The 15,204-nt window shown below is 33.5% G+C and overlaps 1 protein-coding gene across 1 annotated transcript; it reads right to left on the bottom strand.

Annotated features, from left to right (window-relative positions):
- Window positions 1–384: 384 nt before the first annotated feature.
- Window positions 385–2,525, bottom strand: LOC120151491 (transcription factor MYB14-like). Its single transcript, XM_039163945.1, has 3 exons — window positions 2,364–2,525; window positions 1,999–2,128; window positions 385–1,104 (listed from the first exon to the last, which is right to left on the bottom strand). The coding sequence occupies exons 1-3, from the start codon at window positions 2,494–2,496 to the stop codon at window positions 606–608; spliced, it is 762 nt and encodes a 253-aa protein (XP_039019876.1). The 5' UTR covers window positions 2,497–2,525; the 3' UTR covers window positions 385–605.
- Window positions 2,526–15,204: the final 12,679 nt, after the last annotated feature.

Below are 15,204 nucleotides of genomic sequence, written 5' to 3'. Positions count from 1 at the left end.
ACTCTTTCCTTATATCTTTAAATCCATAATATTTCTTCATTTTCATTTTTTACGTATAACATATGAGATTGGGATCGGATTAAGATCAAATTTATAGAAAAGTTCTAAAACTGAGTTTGGGTAGTTTAATTAACATATTATTGGGATTCGAATCAAGATCAGATTAAGTTAAGAGTTTATCAGGTCAAAATTGGGACAAACAATTAACTCGTCCTCCCATTATCATCCATATCAAACTACATAAAAAAATAATTACATGAAGATTGAATCTCCATTTGTAAAACAAAAATTAAGTATTACAAGCGTTCAATTGCACAATCAAAAACAGAGATGTACCATACTAAAATAAGAAAATTCCAATTGTCATCATCATTCTCATTTAGTGCTCAAGTTTGTAAAGCTCTAATTGTTCTACTCCATCCCTATACACTAACTATTTCCAAGTCAATCCTTTCACTTTCCTGCTCTTATTTTCATGTCTGGCCCTCCACCACCAAAAGTCATCCAATTAATGCCATAATTTCCCCCTTTGAATGAAATGAAACAATAATCTTCCTCAAAAGACTTTGCTTTTTGAGTTTGCTAGTCTATGAATTGATTTTTCTTTAGAATTGTGCAATGAAATCTCCTTCACCTCCAGCTTTAATGAACAAGTCGTAGCAAAACTCCATTGAATCATCATCAAGATTTTGACGAGCATCCACTGTATGATCGATCGAACACGAAGGAAATTGAGGCCGGTTTTCGTCGGTGACCGCTTTGAAGTTTAACGGCGGAATGCTCGAATTATCGGACCAGAAACTTTCGTCGATTTCGGGGAAACATTCCGAAGAATCCACCATGTATTCGGCCTTGTCGTTAACTTCCCTATGATCAGTGGTGTCTGTAATGGAGGAAACTTCGCTTGATGATGATGGTATCCCGTCACTCGATTGGCTTACGATGGACGGCTCGGATTTGATCTTGTTGTTAGACTTGGTGTTGTTTCTGATGATGTCTAGTCTGGTCTGGTCTTGGTTTGGTTTCTTCTTCAAGTGAGTGTGCCATACATTTTTTATCTCATTGTCTGTCCTTCCTGGTAATTTCGCTGCTATGGCTGACCACCTGAAAGTTTTGGAAAACCAAAATTATATAAGCCATTTTCTATTATTTTATCAACGTATTGACGTGATATTATTTTATTTTAATCACTTGTCGTTAAAAAATAAACATAACATGTGATATTATTTTTATTTTTTTAATAATGATGTGATATTATCTTAGGGGTAACATGTCAATATTACCGTTAATTTTTTAATCGATAGGTGATCAAAAAGAAACCAAAACATATCGTTAATTATATACATAGTTTACCCTATATATAACAAAATTCCATTAAAAATACATACAAACAATTAATAATGAAAGGGATGTTTCAGCTCACTTGCAGTATTTTTAGTACTTAAAACCAACCCACAGAATGTGAAGAAAATAGACCAAAAGGGGGAAGCTAAAACAATGACTTGCACCATTTTATTTCTCCAAAAATTTCAAAATAAAAATAAATTATTATATATTAATATTCAATTTACCGACGATGTATAGTTCTATAGACCATTAGTAAATTAGGTGATAATATATCATCACAAAATAATTTTGTTAACTTTATACTTATGTGAATGAAATATTTACCCATAAAATATTTCCATAAAGGAAATGTTGTTTTAAACTTACGATTTTAAGATAATCAGACATCCAGACATAAGAAAGGTTTATTTCTAACCCAGTCCCCATATTTAAACTTATAAAAATTTTAATTCCGAGAATTTGATCCCTCTATTTGTCTGATTTTAAAATTAAAGTCTGAATGATAACAATTTAATTGATTTTCTGTTGAATTTGAAGGATTAAGTTACTGGAATTAGAAGCAAAAGGACTAAATTTCAAAAGTTTTAAAGATCAGGGGATTAGGAAAAAATTAGACCCTAGAAAATAGTAACGATCCTTTTTGAGACATACCTGTTCCCAAACATTCCATGCAGTTGCATGATGGTTTCCTCTTCCTCCAAAGTGAAGTTTCCCCTCTTAATATCAGGCCTTAAATAGTTTATCCAACGTAATCTGCAACTCTTCCCGCATCTCAAAAGACCTACAAATACAAGTTGAACAACAACAAAAATTATCGGATAAACCACGAAGAATGTGTTTTATGTATTCAAAAACGAAAATTTTCCCAGGAAAACTGGTTGATGAACCGTGGAATATCTGAATATAAAACGGAAAATTTTTTCCCAGGAAAACTAGTTGATGATCCATAGAATATATGAATAAGAAATGGAAAATTTTCCTAGGAAAACTAGATGATGAACCATAGAAAAATTTACCAGCTTGCTTTGGTAAGGCTCGCCAATTATCATGGCCATGCTTTTGAATATATGAGATCAAAATCTGGTCTTCTTCAGGAGTCCATGGACCCCTTTTAAATCCCATATTGTCACAGCAAGGAGCTCTCACCATTTCTTTTGTTAATTCAATGAACACAAAAGATTTTATAATCTCAATAGTTTGAAGATTTGTTCGGCCTCTCTTGTGGGATATTTATATACACGAATTTGCTGGGAAAGGAAAGGCTTTGGAAGTATCAATATTCAAACAAGTAGGGTGAGCAATTTCCAGGAAAAAGCCTTTTTTTTACATGATATATTTTCTCTCCACACAAAAATTCCAAAGAAGTGTGTGTGTATGTATATTATTATATTAGCCAAAGTTTGAACAGTTAGTTGATATATTTCTCGATATGTCGTGTAATGAAGAATACAAGTGCATTAAGCAGACAAATGTTTCAGGTATTTATACAATTATACTTGATTATTTCGTAATTAAATAATAATTTAGCAAACATGAGCATATGACGCCTTCTTTAAAACGAAAAAGAAAATGAAGCAGCCAAAGTTAGATTAGAGCTTCGAAAATGACATTTAATAATAATAATAATAAGGGTAAATTACATGTTTAGTATCCCAACTATCATTTTATTCAGTTTTAAACATCTAACTATTATTATTTTTCAAATCATATCTAATGTTACATTTTATCACGTACCGTTAAAAAACAATAGAAATGCTGACGTAAATTTTTTAAAAAAAATTCAATGATGAAATAACATTACCTTATGGTGACACGTCAACATCACTGTTAATTTTTTAATAGAGGTGACCAAAATGAAACCAAAATATAACAACATATATGATTTTAAAACAAAATATAGTTTGATGACCAAAACAGAACAAAAGTGATAGTTGAGGTATTAAACGTGTAGTTTAACCTAAATAATAATAAAGTATTAAACTGCTTTAGTTAATTGTTTTTTGAATCAAATTGGTCCAAATGAAATAATTTTAAACAACAAAAACGACAAACCATAGGCGTATATATCCTCTGGGGGATTGGAATATAAAATGGTGGACTCCGAATATAACCATGGGGGCTCAACATGTAAATTGGAAGGCTCAACATGTAAATCGGAAGGTTCGCATGTATATCGACGGGCTTGTGATGTAACCCAATGGGCTCAAAGTTGATTTAGTAGTGTTTCCAGTAGCTTTGATCAAGACGGGCCGAGAGTGTCTACTTTTCGTCCATGATTAGTTGGGGATGATGATATTATATCGTGCGTCATTAGGAAGTATGAATGGATTTACGTTTTCGTTGAATCGTGAAACCAGATTCCAATATATAATGACAAACATGAAGCTCCCACATCGCTATCCACCCACTATGCTTCTACCTTCAATCAACACCATGATTGCCTCGTATGTCAAGTTTATGCCTATTGTTGAGATTCACGACTACTTTCGAAATAAATTATGTGAAACTAAATTGGCGACGCACACGATCACTCGAATCCCACTCGATAGTAGCATAACAAATAAGAGACACAACTACTAGTCACACATCCAACAAATTTTTGCTCGATTAATACTATGATATCTTGTTATTCATCAGGTATATCATGGTGGTTTTTTATTGATGACGAACATCTATTTAATATAAAAAATATTTTAATTAATTGTATATCAATAAATTTTTTATAAATAGATTAATTATTCAAATTACATTAGTAAGAAAAGGAAGACAAATAATTTTTTTAACAATCAGACATAAAAAGGCATACGATAACATGCCTAAGATTGGAGAAGGAGACAATCGCTAATACCATTTTTGGTATATCTCGCTACTCAACATGTTTCTCTAAAGAGATATGTTAAAATTGTCGATCCCTAACTGAATGTACTCGTGTAACACCGTAAAATCGATTAGGCATAAAATGACACACTGAGCTACCGAGGTAACCCCTGATTTTCAAACCTGTACATTTACTTTTCAAACATGTTGAATAGTATCATAAATAAATCATAAATATTGTTATAAACTCATTTTACAAAACTGAAGCTCCGTGACATATAATTTAGAATCAAAATAATATAAACTTTGAGTTTAGTAAACTGAATACATATGCCCACTAAGCTACGGTACAGTACTCTAAAGGTGATGTTGGGAATCCTACTGCGACAATGTTCCACGAACTGTTCATGCTACAAGCCTACCAATGAAAAACATCCGAAGGATGAGCTTACAAAGCCCAACAGTATAATCGCTAATCTAGAGCAGCTTAAAAATTCATAAATATAATCATGTCGAATATGTGGTACTAAGCGATAGGTACATGCATGATCTAGATTAAGTGCTACCTACTTAAGGCTTAGTTGTTCTATCTCTGAAGTATGGGTCTCTAACCCTAACGTCTGAATCTGCTACACATTATCTAAATGTGTTACTGGCTCTAATATACATTATATGAATGTCATACTAACTCTGGTGTGTATTATCTGAATGCAATATTGATTATGTTGTGACTCAAACACTAGTTGTGGCAGGCATCATTGTGCGGCTGAAGGGCTATATCTCGGAGCTCACGCACCCCTTTATCCTACTGGAATACATTCGGGTACCTAAGATGAGATCTGGAACTGCATCGAAAACGTAGACCTAGCCCCTCAGACATATGGGGTGAGATCCAGAGCTGTATTGAAAACGTACACCCCGCCAACTTACTTCGTCGAGTCTTAAGGCATCTGCGCCCAACTGGAAAGAGAAGTGCCTCGGCACTGACTGGTATATACCTGAACATACTGACAAACAAGACAATCACCCTACTGCTAAAGTAACTCGTGTGTCCTGGTTGTTTCTCGAGTGTCACACAAAGGCTAGTTTTATGACCTCCTAGCTGTTACTACTATTGTTTTTGTTTTTAGCTGTGTTGAGTTATTACTGATCTTGTTTACTATTTTTCCTAGTTGTTATCTTGTTCGTTCTCTCATCTAGAACATAATGTGAGGGTTAATTAATTTGTTATTATTGATAATCCGTATTGATCTGGTTATTCGATACTTAAGGGAATTTTAGTCATTCTCTGACTATGAGGGAAATCTCTACGTGGTTCGAGACTTCATGGCGATTATTGTGCTTACTATTTACTAGTTGTGGTTCTAGTTGACCTGATATCTAACTTGGGCTCATTCCTGGGTAGCAATACAATATTCGCTATTACCGTGTTTCCCCTCGATTCGCCCTTGAATTAAAGGAATATTTATGGTATACCAAACTGTTGTTTCATAATATGATTCCTTGGTCATACCCTCGATGGTATACCCTGTACACTGATCTCCCATCTATAATTATCTATTATGTATTCACTGAATATACTTGGACGTGTTATGTCTGCTATAGTTACTCTGGTTATAACACACTCCTACAAGTGTCTCTAGGTACCTTTGTCCATTTTTGTCTCTCACGGACTAAGCTTCATCTTTACGGACCATCCCAAGCTCTTAAAACCTTAATCGGGTCAAAACTGATCATCTGATATGGGTAGTATCGATACTCTAGCTGTAGTATCGATACCCTATGGCCAAGTATTGATACATCTATGAGTATCGGTACCAAAAATACATTTTGCTGTTGAAATTGGGCCTGGTCACGAGACCAACACTTACAGTCTCGAGACTAAATGGGCAATATTGATACTCCTTTGGTAGTATCGATTCTATTTGCCCAGAAACCCTAATTTTTACCTGATTCATATAGTATCGATATTGTTCATTCCAGTATCAATACTCTAACCCATAAATGGATATTTTAGGCTCAAATAAACGCCCAAAATCATCCTAAATGACTTGGGTTAGTTTCTAAATTGATTTCGAAGTTTTAGTAAGTTATTTAGGTTCCTTAGGTGTTATAAAAACACTTTCTTTACATCTAGAACATCATCTATGGAATGAATCAAGTTTGAACCCTAAAATGTTCAACTACAAAAATCTTGGCAACTTCATGAAATTTATGACAGCGTAATACCCCAAAGGATTAGAAATACACTACCTTACTGATTGAATCTTGAAATTGAGCTTTTTTAGCTAGAAATAATCCCCCACCATGGCTTGGATAATAAAACCCCTAACTTTCTCTTGTAACACATACCTTGAATGGTTAAATCCATGTTGCTTGAGGGATTAAGAACGTAAATTAAACTTGAAAAAAAGTAAGAAATGGTTCCATGGACTCACATTGGCTTGAGGATCTTGAGGAAGAAGAATGAGAAAATGGAAAAATAAGATTAAGAAAATGAAATGAGAGAATATAAAAGCTCTCATCCATAAAAATCAAGTAATTACACTGTTAGTCCCTCCTCATCTTCCAACTATGCAAAAGTTCCCTTTTATGGCTAATTGGCCTAAGACCAACCCAACTAAGCCCAACGACTTTAAGTATAATTTATGTTGGTCCACTTACCTCTTGGGTAGACCCTAAACTGTTAGCCCATAATTTAAGTTGTTACAGCTCACTTCTTCAAAAATAACGAAGTGACACAGCCACATAACATGCACTTGGTTGTGAGAATTATATGGAAGATCCCTCCAATGAGTCGTAAAATATATGTCCGAGTAAATGATTTTGCCTCCTCATTAAAACAATTTTCGTCTAACTCTTGAAAATTTTCTTGAAGCCATGTCAACGAGATTCGATCACTGTTAAACAAATTTGAAGATTTTCTTAAATATTGTAAGCACAAAACATGCCAATTATCCACCACCGCACCAGTAAGAATACTCCATCCATCGGAAGTTCCAACTACATTGAAACATCCTCTAAAGTAATGGTGCACTCCCTACATGAAAGATGGAAGTGTGTCTCTGGTCTCTACTTCTCGATTAGTGCAAATATGAGGGTGGATTAAAGTAATTTACTGCCTACAATTATTTGTTATACATACCCAAATCCAACATCAACTAAATAACTTCAAATACGAGTCAATATGGGCATATTAGTGTCATGGGTAAAAATTTCCAATATATGATCATTTTCCTAATGGATAAAAAATAATATATTAGAGTTTAAAATATTCAATAAAACATTAAAATAAATAAATAAACATAATTAAATATTTTTATCATATTCACTAAATGAGACGAATGTGATTTTCATCCAATCGCAACAACATGCCTTTCATTTTTTTAACTGCACATATTTTAAAAAAAGTAACTAAAATTAAGTAAAAAACTAAATACATTTATTAAAAGAATAAAAATACTTAAACAAACTTTAAATTGAACGTTCTAAACCTAGCAGAAAGAAATTAGAGAGAAAAGAAAATATATGATATATTTTTGTTTGGTTTGATTTAAAAGAGGGGATAAAGGGTTTGTATAAGGGGTTGGGGAGAGGGAAAGGTAGGGAAGAGAGGGAAAATACGAGGGTAGGGGCGAGAAAAAACTCAGCAAAGGCGCATTTTGTAAGAAACGCCTTTTCCAAGTCATTGTAAAGCGCAGTCCCCAGGATGTGCTTCCTAGGTGGCAGGTCAGATTAACATATGACACACCTTATAAAAAATCATTTTTGCTATAAGATTCAAGGAAGAAATGAAGAATGAACTCAATTTTTCATTTATCAAAAAAAAATACAAGGCTACTGCTTATATACATATATTACAATCTAACTGCCAAGATTAACAGAAAGCTAATCACCCTAACTTACTAACGGTTAACTTAAACGTTGAAGTAACCTAGTATCCCCCCTCAAGATGGGACAGTTTGAATATTGAGGAGCCCCAACTTGTCAACAAAGTCATGATGTGTTTGGTTCTTTCATGGAAAACTTGATTGGTTGCCAAGTGAATTGCGGCTTGAATATCACAAAATAACCGAGCACGATAAATTGAAATTTGAAATGAAGACATCAAAGAAGTTATCCAAACCAATTCAAAAGCAGCTATTACCATGGCACAATACTCCACCTCACATGAATAACGACTAACAGTAGCTAGCTTTTTTTACTTCCATGAAACCAGATTTTTACCAAGGAAAGCACAAAAACCAGACATAGAACGTCGAGTATCCGAACATGAAGCATAATCAGAATCAACAAATATGCTCAGTTGATCAGTAGAATTAACTGAAAAAAATAAACCAAGTCCAGGTGATTGTTTTATGTAGGCCAAAAGATGTTTAAATGTTGTCATGTGAGGTAAACGAGGAGAAGACACGAATTGGCTCAACAAATGTACAGTATGAACAATGTCAGGTCTGGTGTTGGTTAGGTATAATAATCGACCTATCAGTCATCGATATTCTTGAGGATCCGGTAGCAATTCCCCTTCATCTAAACTCAACTTCAAGGAATGAACCATGGGACTTTCAACCGGTTTAATACCTAAACATCATGTGTCCTCGAGAAACTGTAAAGCATTCTTTCTTTGAGATATGGAGATTCCTGAAGCATTATGAGCTACCTCAAAACCAAGAAAGTAGTGTAAAGGCACCAACTCCTTAAGCTTGAAATACTGCTTCAAAAGATTTTGAGTTTCATATAGTAATTGCAAATCAGCATCAGCTATGACAATATCATCTACGTAAACTAAGAGAGCCACAAACGTGTCATTAAAACCCTTAGTAAATAAAGAATGTTCGACATGTGACTGCTGAAAGCCAAGCTTAAGAACAACGCTTGAGAAAACATAGAACCATTGCCTGGATGCTTGTTTAAGACCATAGATTGACTTACGAAGCTTACATACCATGTTTGTACCTTTAAGATCAAACCAGTAAGCAAGGGGTAATTTCATGTAAACTTCTTCATCCAACACCCCATTTAAATATGCGTTGTTTACGTACAGTTACAGTAAATGACATCCTCTAACTGCTGCAAGAGCAAGCAAAACCCTAAATGAAGTCATTTTTGCAATAGGTGAAAACGTGTCGATGTAATCATTCCCCTCAACTTGTGTAAAGCCCTTCGCCACCAGTCGGTCTTTGTATTGATCAACCAAACCATCAACTTTATGTTTGATCCGATACACCCACTTACAGTCAATAGCACTTTTTCCTTCAGGTAAAGAAACAATGGACCAAGTATCAAGAGATTCCATGGCTCGAAGCTCATCATTCATGGCATTCCTCCAAGCTGATGATTGAACAAATTGATGATAAAATTATGGTTCAAACTCATAAGAAACATTGGCAACAAGATGAAAGTCTCGAGAAAGATAAGAAATCTTCAATAGGATAAGAAACATCGACACGTTTGCAATAATAACATTGAAGATATGATGGCCACTAAACAACACGAGAAGACCATCGAACAAGTTGTTGGATAATGTTTTCAACAGACCGTTGAACAGTGCCAAGAATGATATGCTCAGTATTACCCGTATCATCATTAACATGGTATTCCATAGCAATCTCGTGATGATTATGTTGAATCGGCAACAAAACATTTTGTCCATGCTGAGGTTCCAAAACAGACGAGTGATCCACCACTTCAGACACAACATTAGGTAAACAAAAATCCTGAAAGACATCAACAGAATGATCCGATAGTTGAATGTTGAGAAAGGGGAAAATATTCTCTTGAAATACCACATTTTGAGAAACCACAATCTTTTGAGTCTATAGCACAAACAGGCGAAATCCCTTAACACCATAAAGATACCCAAGAAAAACAGCAGGTAGAGCATGAGCAAAAAATTGATGTGGAAAATGAAACAAAGAATTCCAAAAACCTTCTAATAATCATAATATGGTAAATGATCGTACAATAATTCATAACGGACTTGTTGCTTAGGACAAACAATGGAAGCCGATTAATAAAAAAGTTACAGTGAGCAAGCAATCACCCCAAAATTTGATTGGCACTTTATACTGAAAATACAAGGCTTGAGCTACAGATAAAAAGTGTTGGTGTTTTCGCTCAACCATAGAATTTTGTTTACTAAACTAGCGAACAACTCAGTGAACTTCAACTCGGGAGCATTATCAGACCTGAAACTCTTGATATCAAAGCCAAATTGTTTTTTTGCCATCACAATAAATGCATGTGTGATTGAATGAACATCAGATTTGTGTTGCAGTAAATACACCCAAGTAGATCTCAAAAAATCATCAACAAATGTCAGAAATAAAGTATGATTCGAATAAGTCTTCTACTTGTAAGGTCCCCATATGTCACAATGTATTAATTCAAAAGGTTGCTTAGTATGTGAAAAAGAAAAAGGAAAGGACAATCGTTGTTGCTTAGCCAACGGGAAAACTTGACAAGAATCTTTCTTATTAACAACTTTAAGAGACAAAATGTCCTTAATAAGATGTATAACATGAGAATTAGGATGGCCTAACTTGTTATGCCAAACAGTAAACAAATCACTAGAAACATTATTACAAAAGGAATTAGATCCAAAAAAAATGCATTTGCAGCAACTAGAGGATTTGAAACAGCTCACCCTTCCCAATCACTCGATGAAGGTCCTGTATCAAACAATTCGATTTGTAAAAGAATACACTAAAGTCAGAATCGTGTAATAAAACACTGACTGACAGAAGATTGAACTGAAAATCGGGTACAAATAATACACCATACAAAACAAAATCAGGGGAAAATCTGATTGTTCCTGTAAACTTTACTGATATAATGGACTTTTCAGGTAAAGTAACTGAATGACCCACGATAGGAACCAAGGATTCAAAGAGAGATCTTGAATAACACACATGTCGTGAAGCTTCAGAATCCAAAATCTGACAATCAGTTTTTGCAACAGATAAATATTCCGTATGCGACAGAAGATTACCTTGCATCGTAATATTAATGGATGTGAATGGTGCATCCAAAGAAGAAGCAGATTAGAGTTGGGAAGTAAGTATCTTAATTAACTGCTGACATTGTTGAGGAGTGAACGCTTCACCAACCGTAGAACCCGAAGATTCTTGATGAGAAATGATAGAATTAGTATGAGCCACCTGAGATCCCTTACCACGAACATCAAAAGATCCATTCTTAAAGCTATATCCTGGAGGAAAACCATGCAATATATAACATTTATCACTTTTGTTACTAAGAATGTTACAGCGACAGCATAAAGGTCTATTGTTACGTGTACCAGATTGAGTCTTGACAGCAAAAGTAGGTTCTAAAACAGGATGTACAAGTTGAACACTTCTTTGATTTTTTCTTGAAGAATCAAGGAAAAGACTTAGAAATTGAAGGTAGAGGATCCATCAAAAGAATATGTCCCTGTACATGAGTAAAAGACTCATTCAATCCCATTAAAATTGAATTACTTGCTCCTGCTATTGTTCAGTAATCATATGTTGTACACCCCCACAAGTACAATGAAGGCAACTGCATAATTGTTTGAGAGAAAATAATTCATCCCAAATTATCTTTAGTTGTGTATAGTAGGTACTTATTGATACTTGATCTTGCACAAGCTCACACAGAAGTTTCTTTAACTGAAACAATCGAGGTCCATTCGATTGTTGAAAACAATCGACCAAATCTTTCCACATTTCTGCCGTGGTGTGATAAAGCAAGCTCGCAGCGATGTCTTTAGAAACAGAATTCAGGATCCAAGAGATCACCAAGTTGTTGGCCCATGTCCAAGCATGAAACTGGTCTACCATGGATGAATTAGGGGTTACAATTGAACCATCAATAAAGCCGAGCTTGTTCTTGGTAGAGAGAGCAAGCATCATCGATCTTTTCCAACTATTAAAATTGTCATTAGAGAGCAATTGTGTTACCAAAACAACACCGGAATTATCGGATTGGTGCAAATAATATGGATTACTCACATTATTGAATATGTTATTCAATGGTGTAAACATGATGAAACAAGAAAGAGTGAAGAAAGATTACAAAAAAACATATAAGATTCAAGGAAGAAATGAAGAATGAACTCAATTTTTCATTTATCAAAAAAATTACAAGGTTGCTGCTTATATACAGATATTACAATCTAACTGCCAAAATTAACAGAAAGCTAACCACCCTAACTTACTAACAGTTAACTTAAATGATGAAGTAACCTAATAATAAAGAGGATTGGCATGTAGGCAAAGTACATCCCACAAACGCATCTTATTGTCAAGTTGTACGAACAGATGATATTCTGATAAATATTGGTCAAAGGGTGCTATTTCGGTAATTTTATATTTGTTGTGATTTTCTAGTAAAAAACCCAAAATCTCTCCATCATCTCTCTTCCCCTTATAATCTCTCAATTCAACCCCATAAACATCGGTCAGCGAAGCTTTTATGGTTCCAACATTTCTACTTTATCCCAACAATGTTTCCATGCTCTCATTGAAGGCGCCCATAAGTGTTGAACTTACGCAATTTTGACAGTCCTCTTATGATTACACTGGCTCCTCGAGACTGGGTTGGGAAAATGGGTATTGGATATTACGAAGGCCAAGAAGATAAAGGGAAATGGAAGTTGAAAACTTCATATGCAATTGTGGAACAAGAACACCATAAAAATGTGATTAGTGTACTTAATTCTTTGATTTCCAGTTCCATGGCTCCCATAGACGATGCCAATGACAACGAAGCCACAAATACCGAGTGGTTCTTTTTGGTTTCCATGACGCAATCTTTTATCAACGATTGTTGGCAACCAAGGTATGTTTTTCGATTGGTACCAATGACAATGCTATCAACGTACAAACGAGCGAGGCCATGCCAAGTTTTCAGTTTGCAAACGATGGTTTGTTTACCATAGGAAAATGGGGTGGAATAACTCGATTCAGGGCCTAGTTACAGGCTTACTCATTAAATTTTACATTTTCTCTTATTTTACTTATCATACTTTCAACTTGTTTAATTTTCTCATTGAACTTACATTAAAATTTTTTACTCACTCTAAGATGATATAGATTATTTTATTATTTTTCTCATATGACATATCGTGTTTTATTAATATTTTTAATATCAAATATGATCAAAATAAAAATAAACTTTAAAATTACAAATATACCTAAATTATCAAATTATATTCTAAAACCTAATCCTCACATTACAGGCATTTTTACCCAAAAATTATCCTGTTAGAAATTAATTATCTGTTAAGTACCGTTTTAAAATTTTTTATCGATCTAGCATCTTTTTTCAAGACACAGATCATCTGCGCCTTTCGTTGACGTGACGCCAACTAAGGTAAGGCATGAATAATGATACGCCTTTCTGGGATGGTTGCTAGATTCATAAAAAAATTTGAAACAGTGTCTGACATGTAATTAATTCATGTTTGAGTGATTTTTGAGTAAAAACGTCACAGTAGTTGTGTTTTGTTTGTTGGAAAAAAAAAAGATAAAATTTAATTAGTCAATCATTTTCATTTTCTGTCTTCTATAAAATTAAATTATATAATCATAAAGAAAATCACGTGTCTTTCACACTTATCATTTTCTTTAAATAATTATTTTTTTTCTTTTTCTAATAAAATTTTTCATTAAATCCTAGAAATAAGATAATAAAATACTTTTTTTATTTCAATAATAATAATAATAATAATAATGAAAAATAGTGTCAATAAATTTTATCTCGTCTCTTGATTTTGTCATTATTTAACAACTTTTTTGTGTTGAATACGTTTTCAAATTTAATTGAGTTTCAAAGTTATTCTTTGATATATCGAGTATAAAATTCTTATAAATATATATTTTAATATGTTTCTGATATGCTGATTGGATGGATAATTAGTGAATTAAATGAATAATTAGGGGGATATTAATGATGAAAAATATTGTGGAATCGAAGATAATGAGAAATTATTTACTAAAATGAGATATAAAGATCAAGAACGTAATGAGCAAATGGGGATGATTTCGTTTCATATATATTTTTATTTTAAATTAAAATATAAAAAAGTGGAGGAACTAAAATAAGTATTTTAAGAAATCAGTTTTAAATGAATTTAATTTTCAAAAATTATTTTGAACGTCTTCTTGATAATTTTATTATAATTATTATACTTTTAATATTTTTTTAGTTTGATCCTAAAAATATAAAAAAAAATAAAGTTACTCGTAACTACGAATAATTTTGTTAAGATCGATTTCAATTACTAATCATTTTAATAATCATTATAAAATTAACTTCATTTTACTAAATTGATATGATATTTCTTAAAGGAATTTCAACTACAATATTTTATTAATTTAACCGAATTAATCAATGTAAACAAACCATTATATAAATAATAAACTAAAAAAGTAAATCGAAATAGATGTAGGTGGAGTCATTTTCTTACTGACAAATATTGACTTGTTTGATAAGGTTTCAATGAGTTGTTTCCTTTTTAACAGTTGTTTGATACTCATTTCTCATTGTATTTGAGTTTTGTGCATCACAAAAACCAAGCATTTTTATCAAGAAAAAAAACAGAAATTAAATACGTGTCAGATATTGTTTCAAAAAAAATTACAAATCTAGCAACCATCTCAAAAAGTCTTTACCCGAGTTGACGCCACCACGTAAGCAAAAGACATGGATTATCAGAAAATATATTAGATCAATAAATTTTTCTAAAACGGTACCTGACAGATAATTAATTCATGTAGGATGATTTTTTTTGTTGATAAAAATGCCCAAATTACAACCCACCAACCATCGCCCACCACCCTTGGCAAGTTCACCCTTCGATCGCACACCGAAACCTGTAAAGGCATCTGCAAACTGAGTTTGCGGCAAAGAAGGTAAAAGGCAGGTCGGGTCATACTCGAACGCGATCTTGCAAATGTTGTCAAACACAAATATCTAAAGAACATCATGCAAGTCGAGCACAGTCTTCTCGGAAGCAGCGACAGAGAGCATCGGAATCAAACGGTCATGAAGCTC

This window comes from Hibiscus syriacus, unplaced genomic scaffold (genome assembly GCF_006381635.1).
Source record: "Hibiscus syriacus cultivar Baekdansim isolate YM2019G1 unplaced genomic scaffold, ASM638163v2 tig00000218_pilon, whole genome shotgun sequence".
In the NCBI taxonomy this organism is placed as follows: Eukaryota; Viridiplantae; Streptophyta; class Magnoliopsida; order Malvales; family Malvaceae; genus Hibiscus; species Hibiscus syriacus.
The sequence above is the reverse complement of the archived record's forward strand: the minus strand, read 5'-3'. Positions and strand labels throughout refer to the sequence as shown.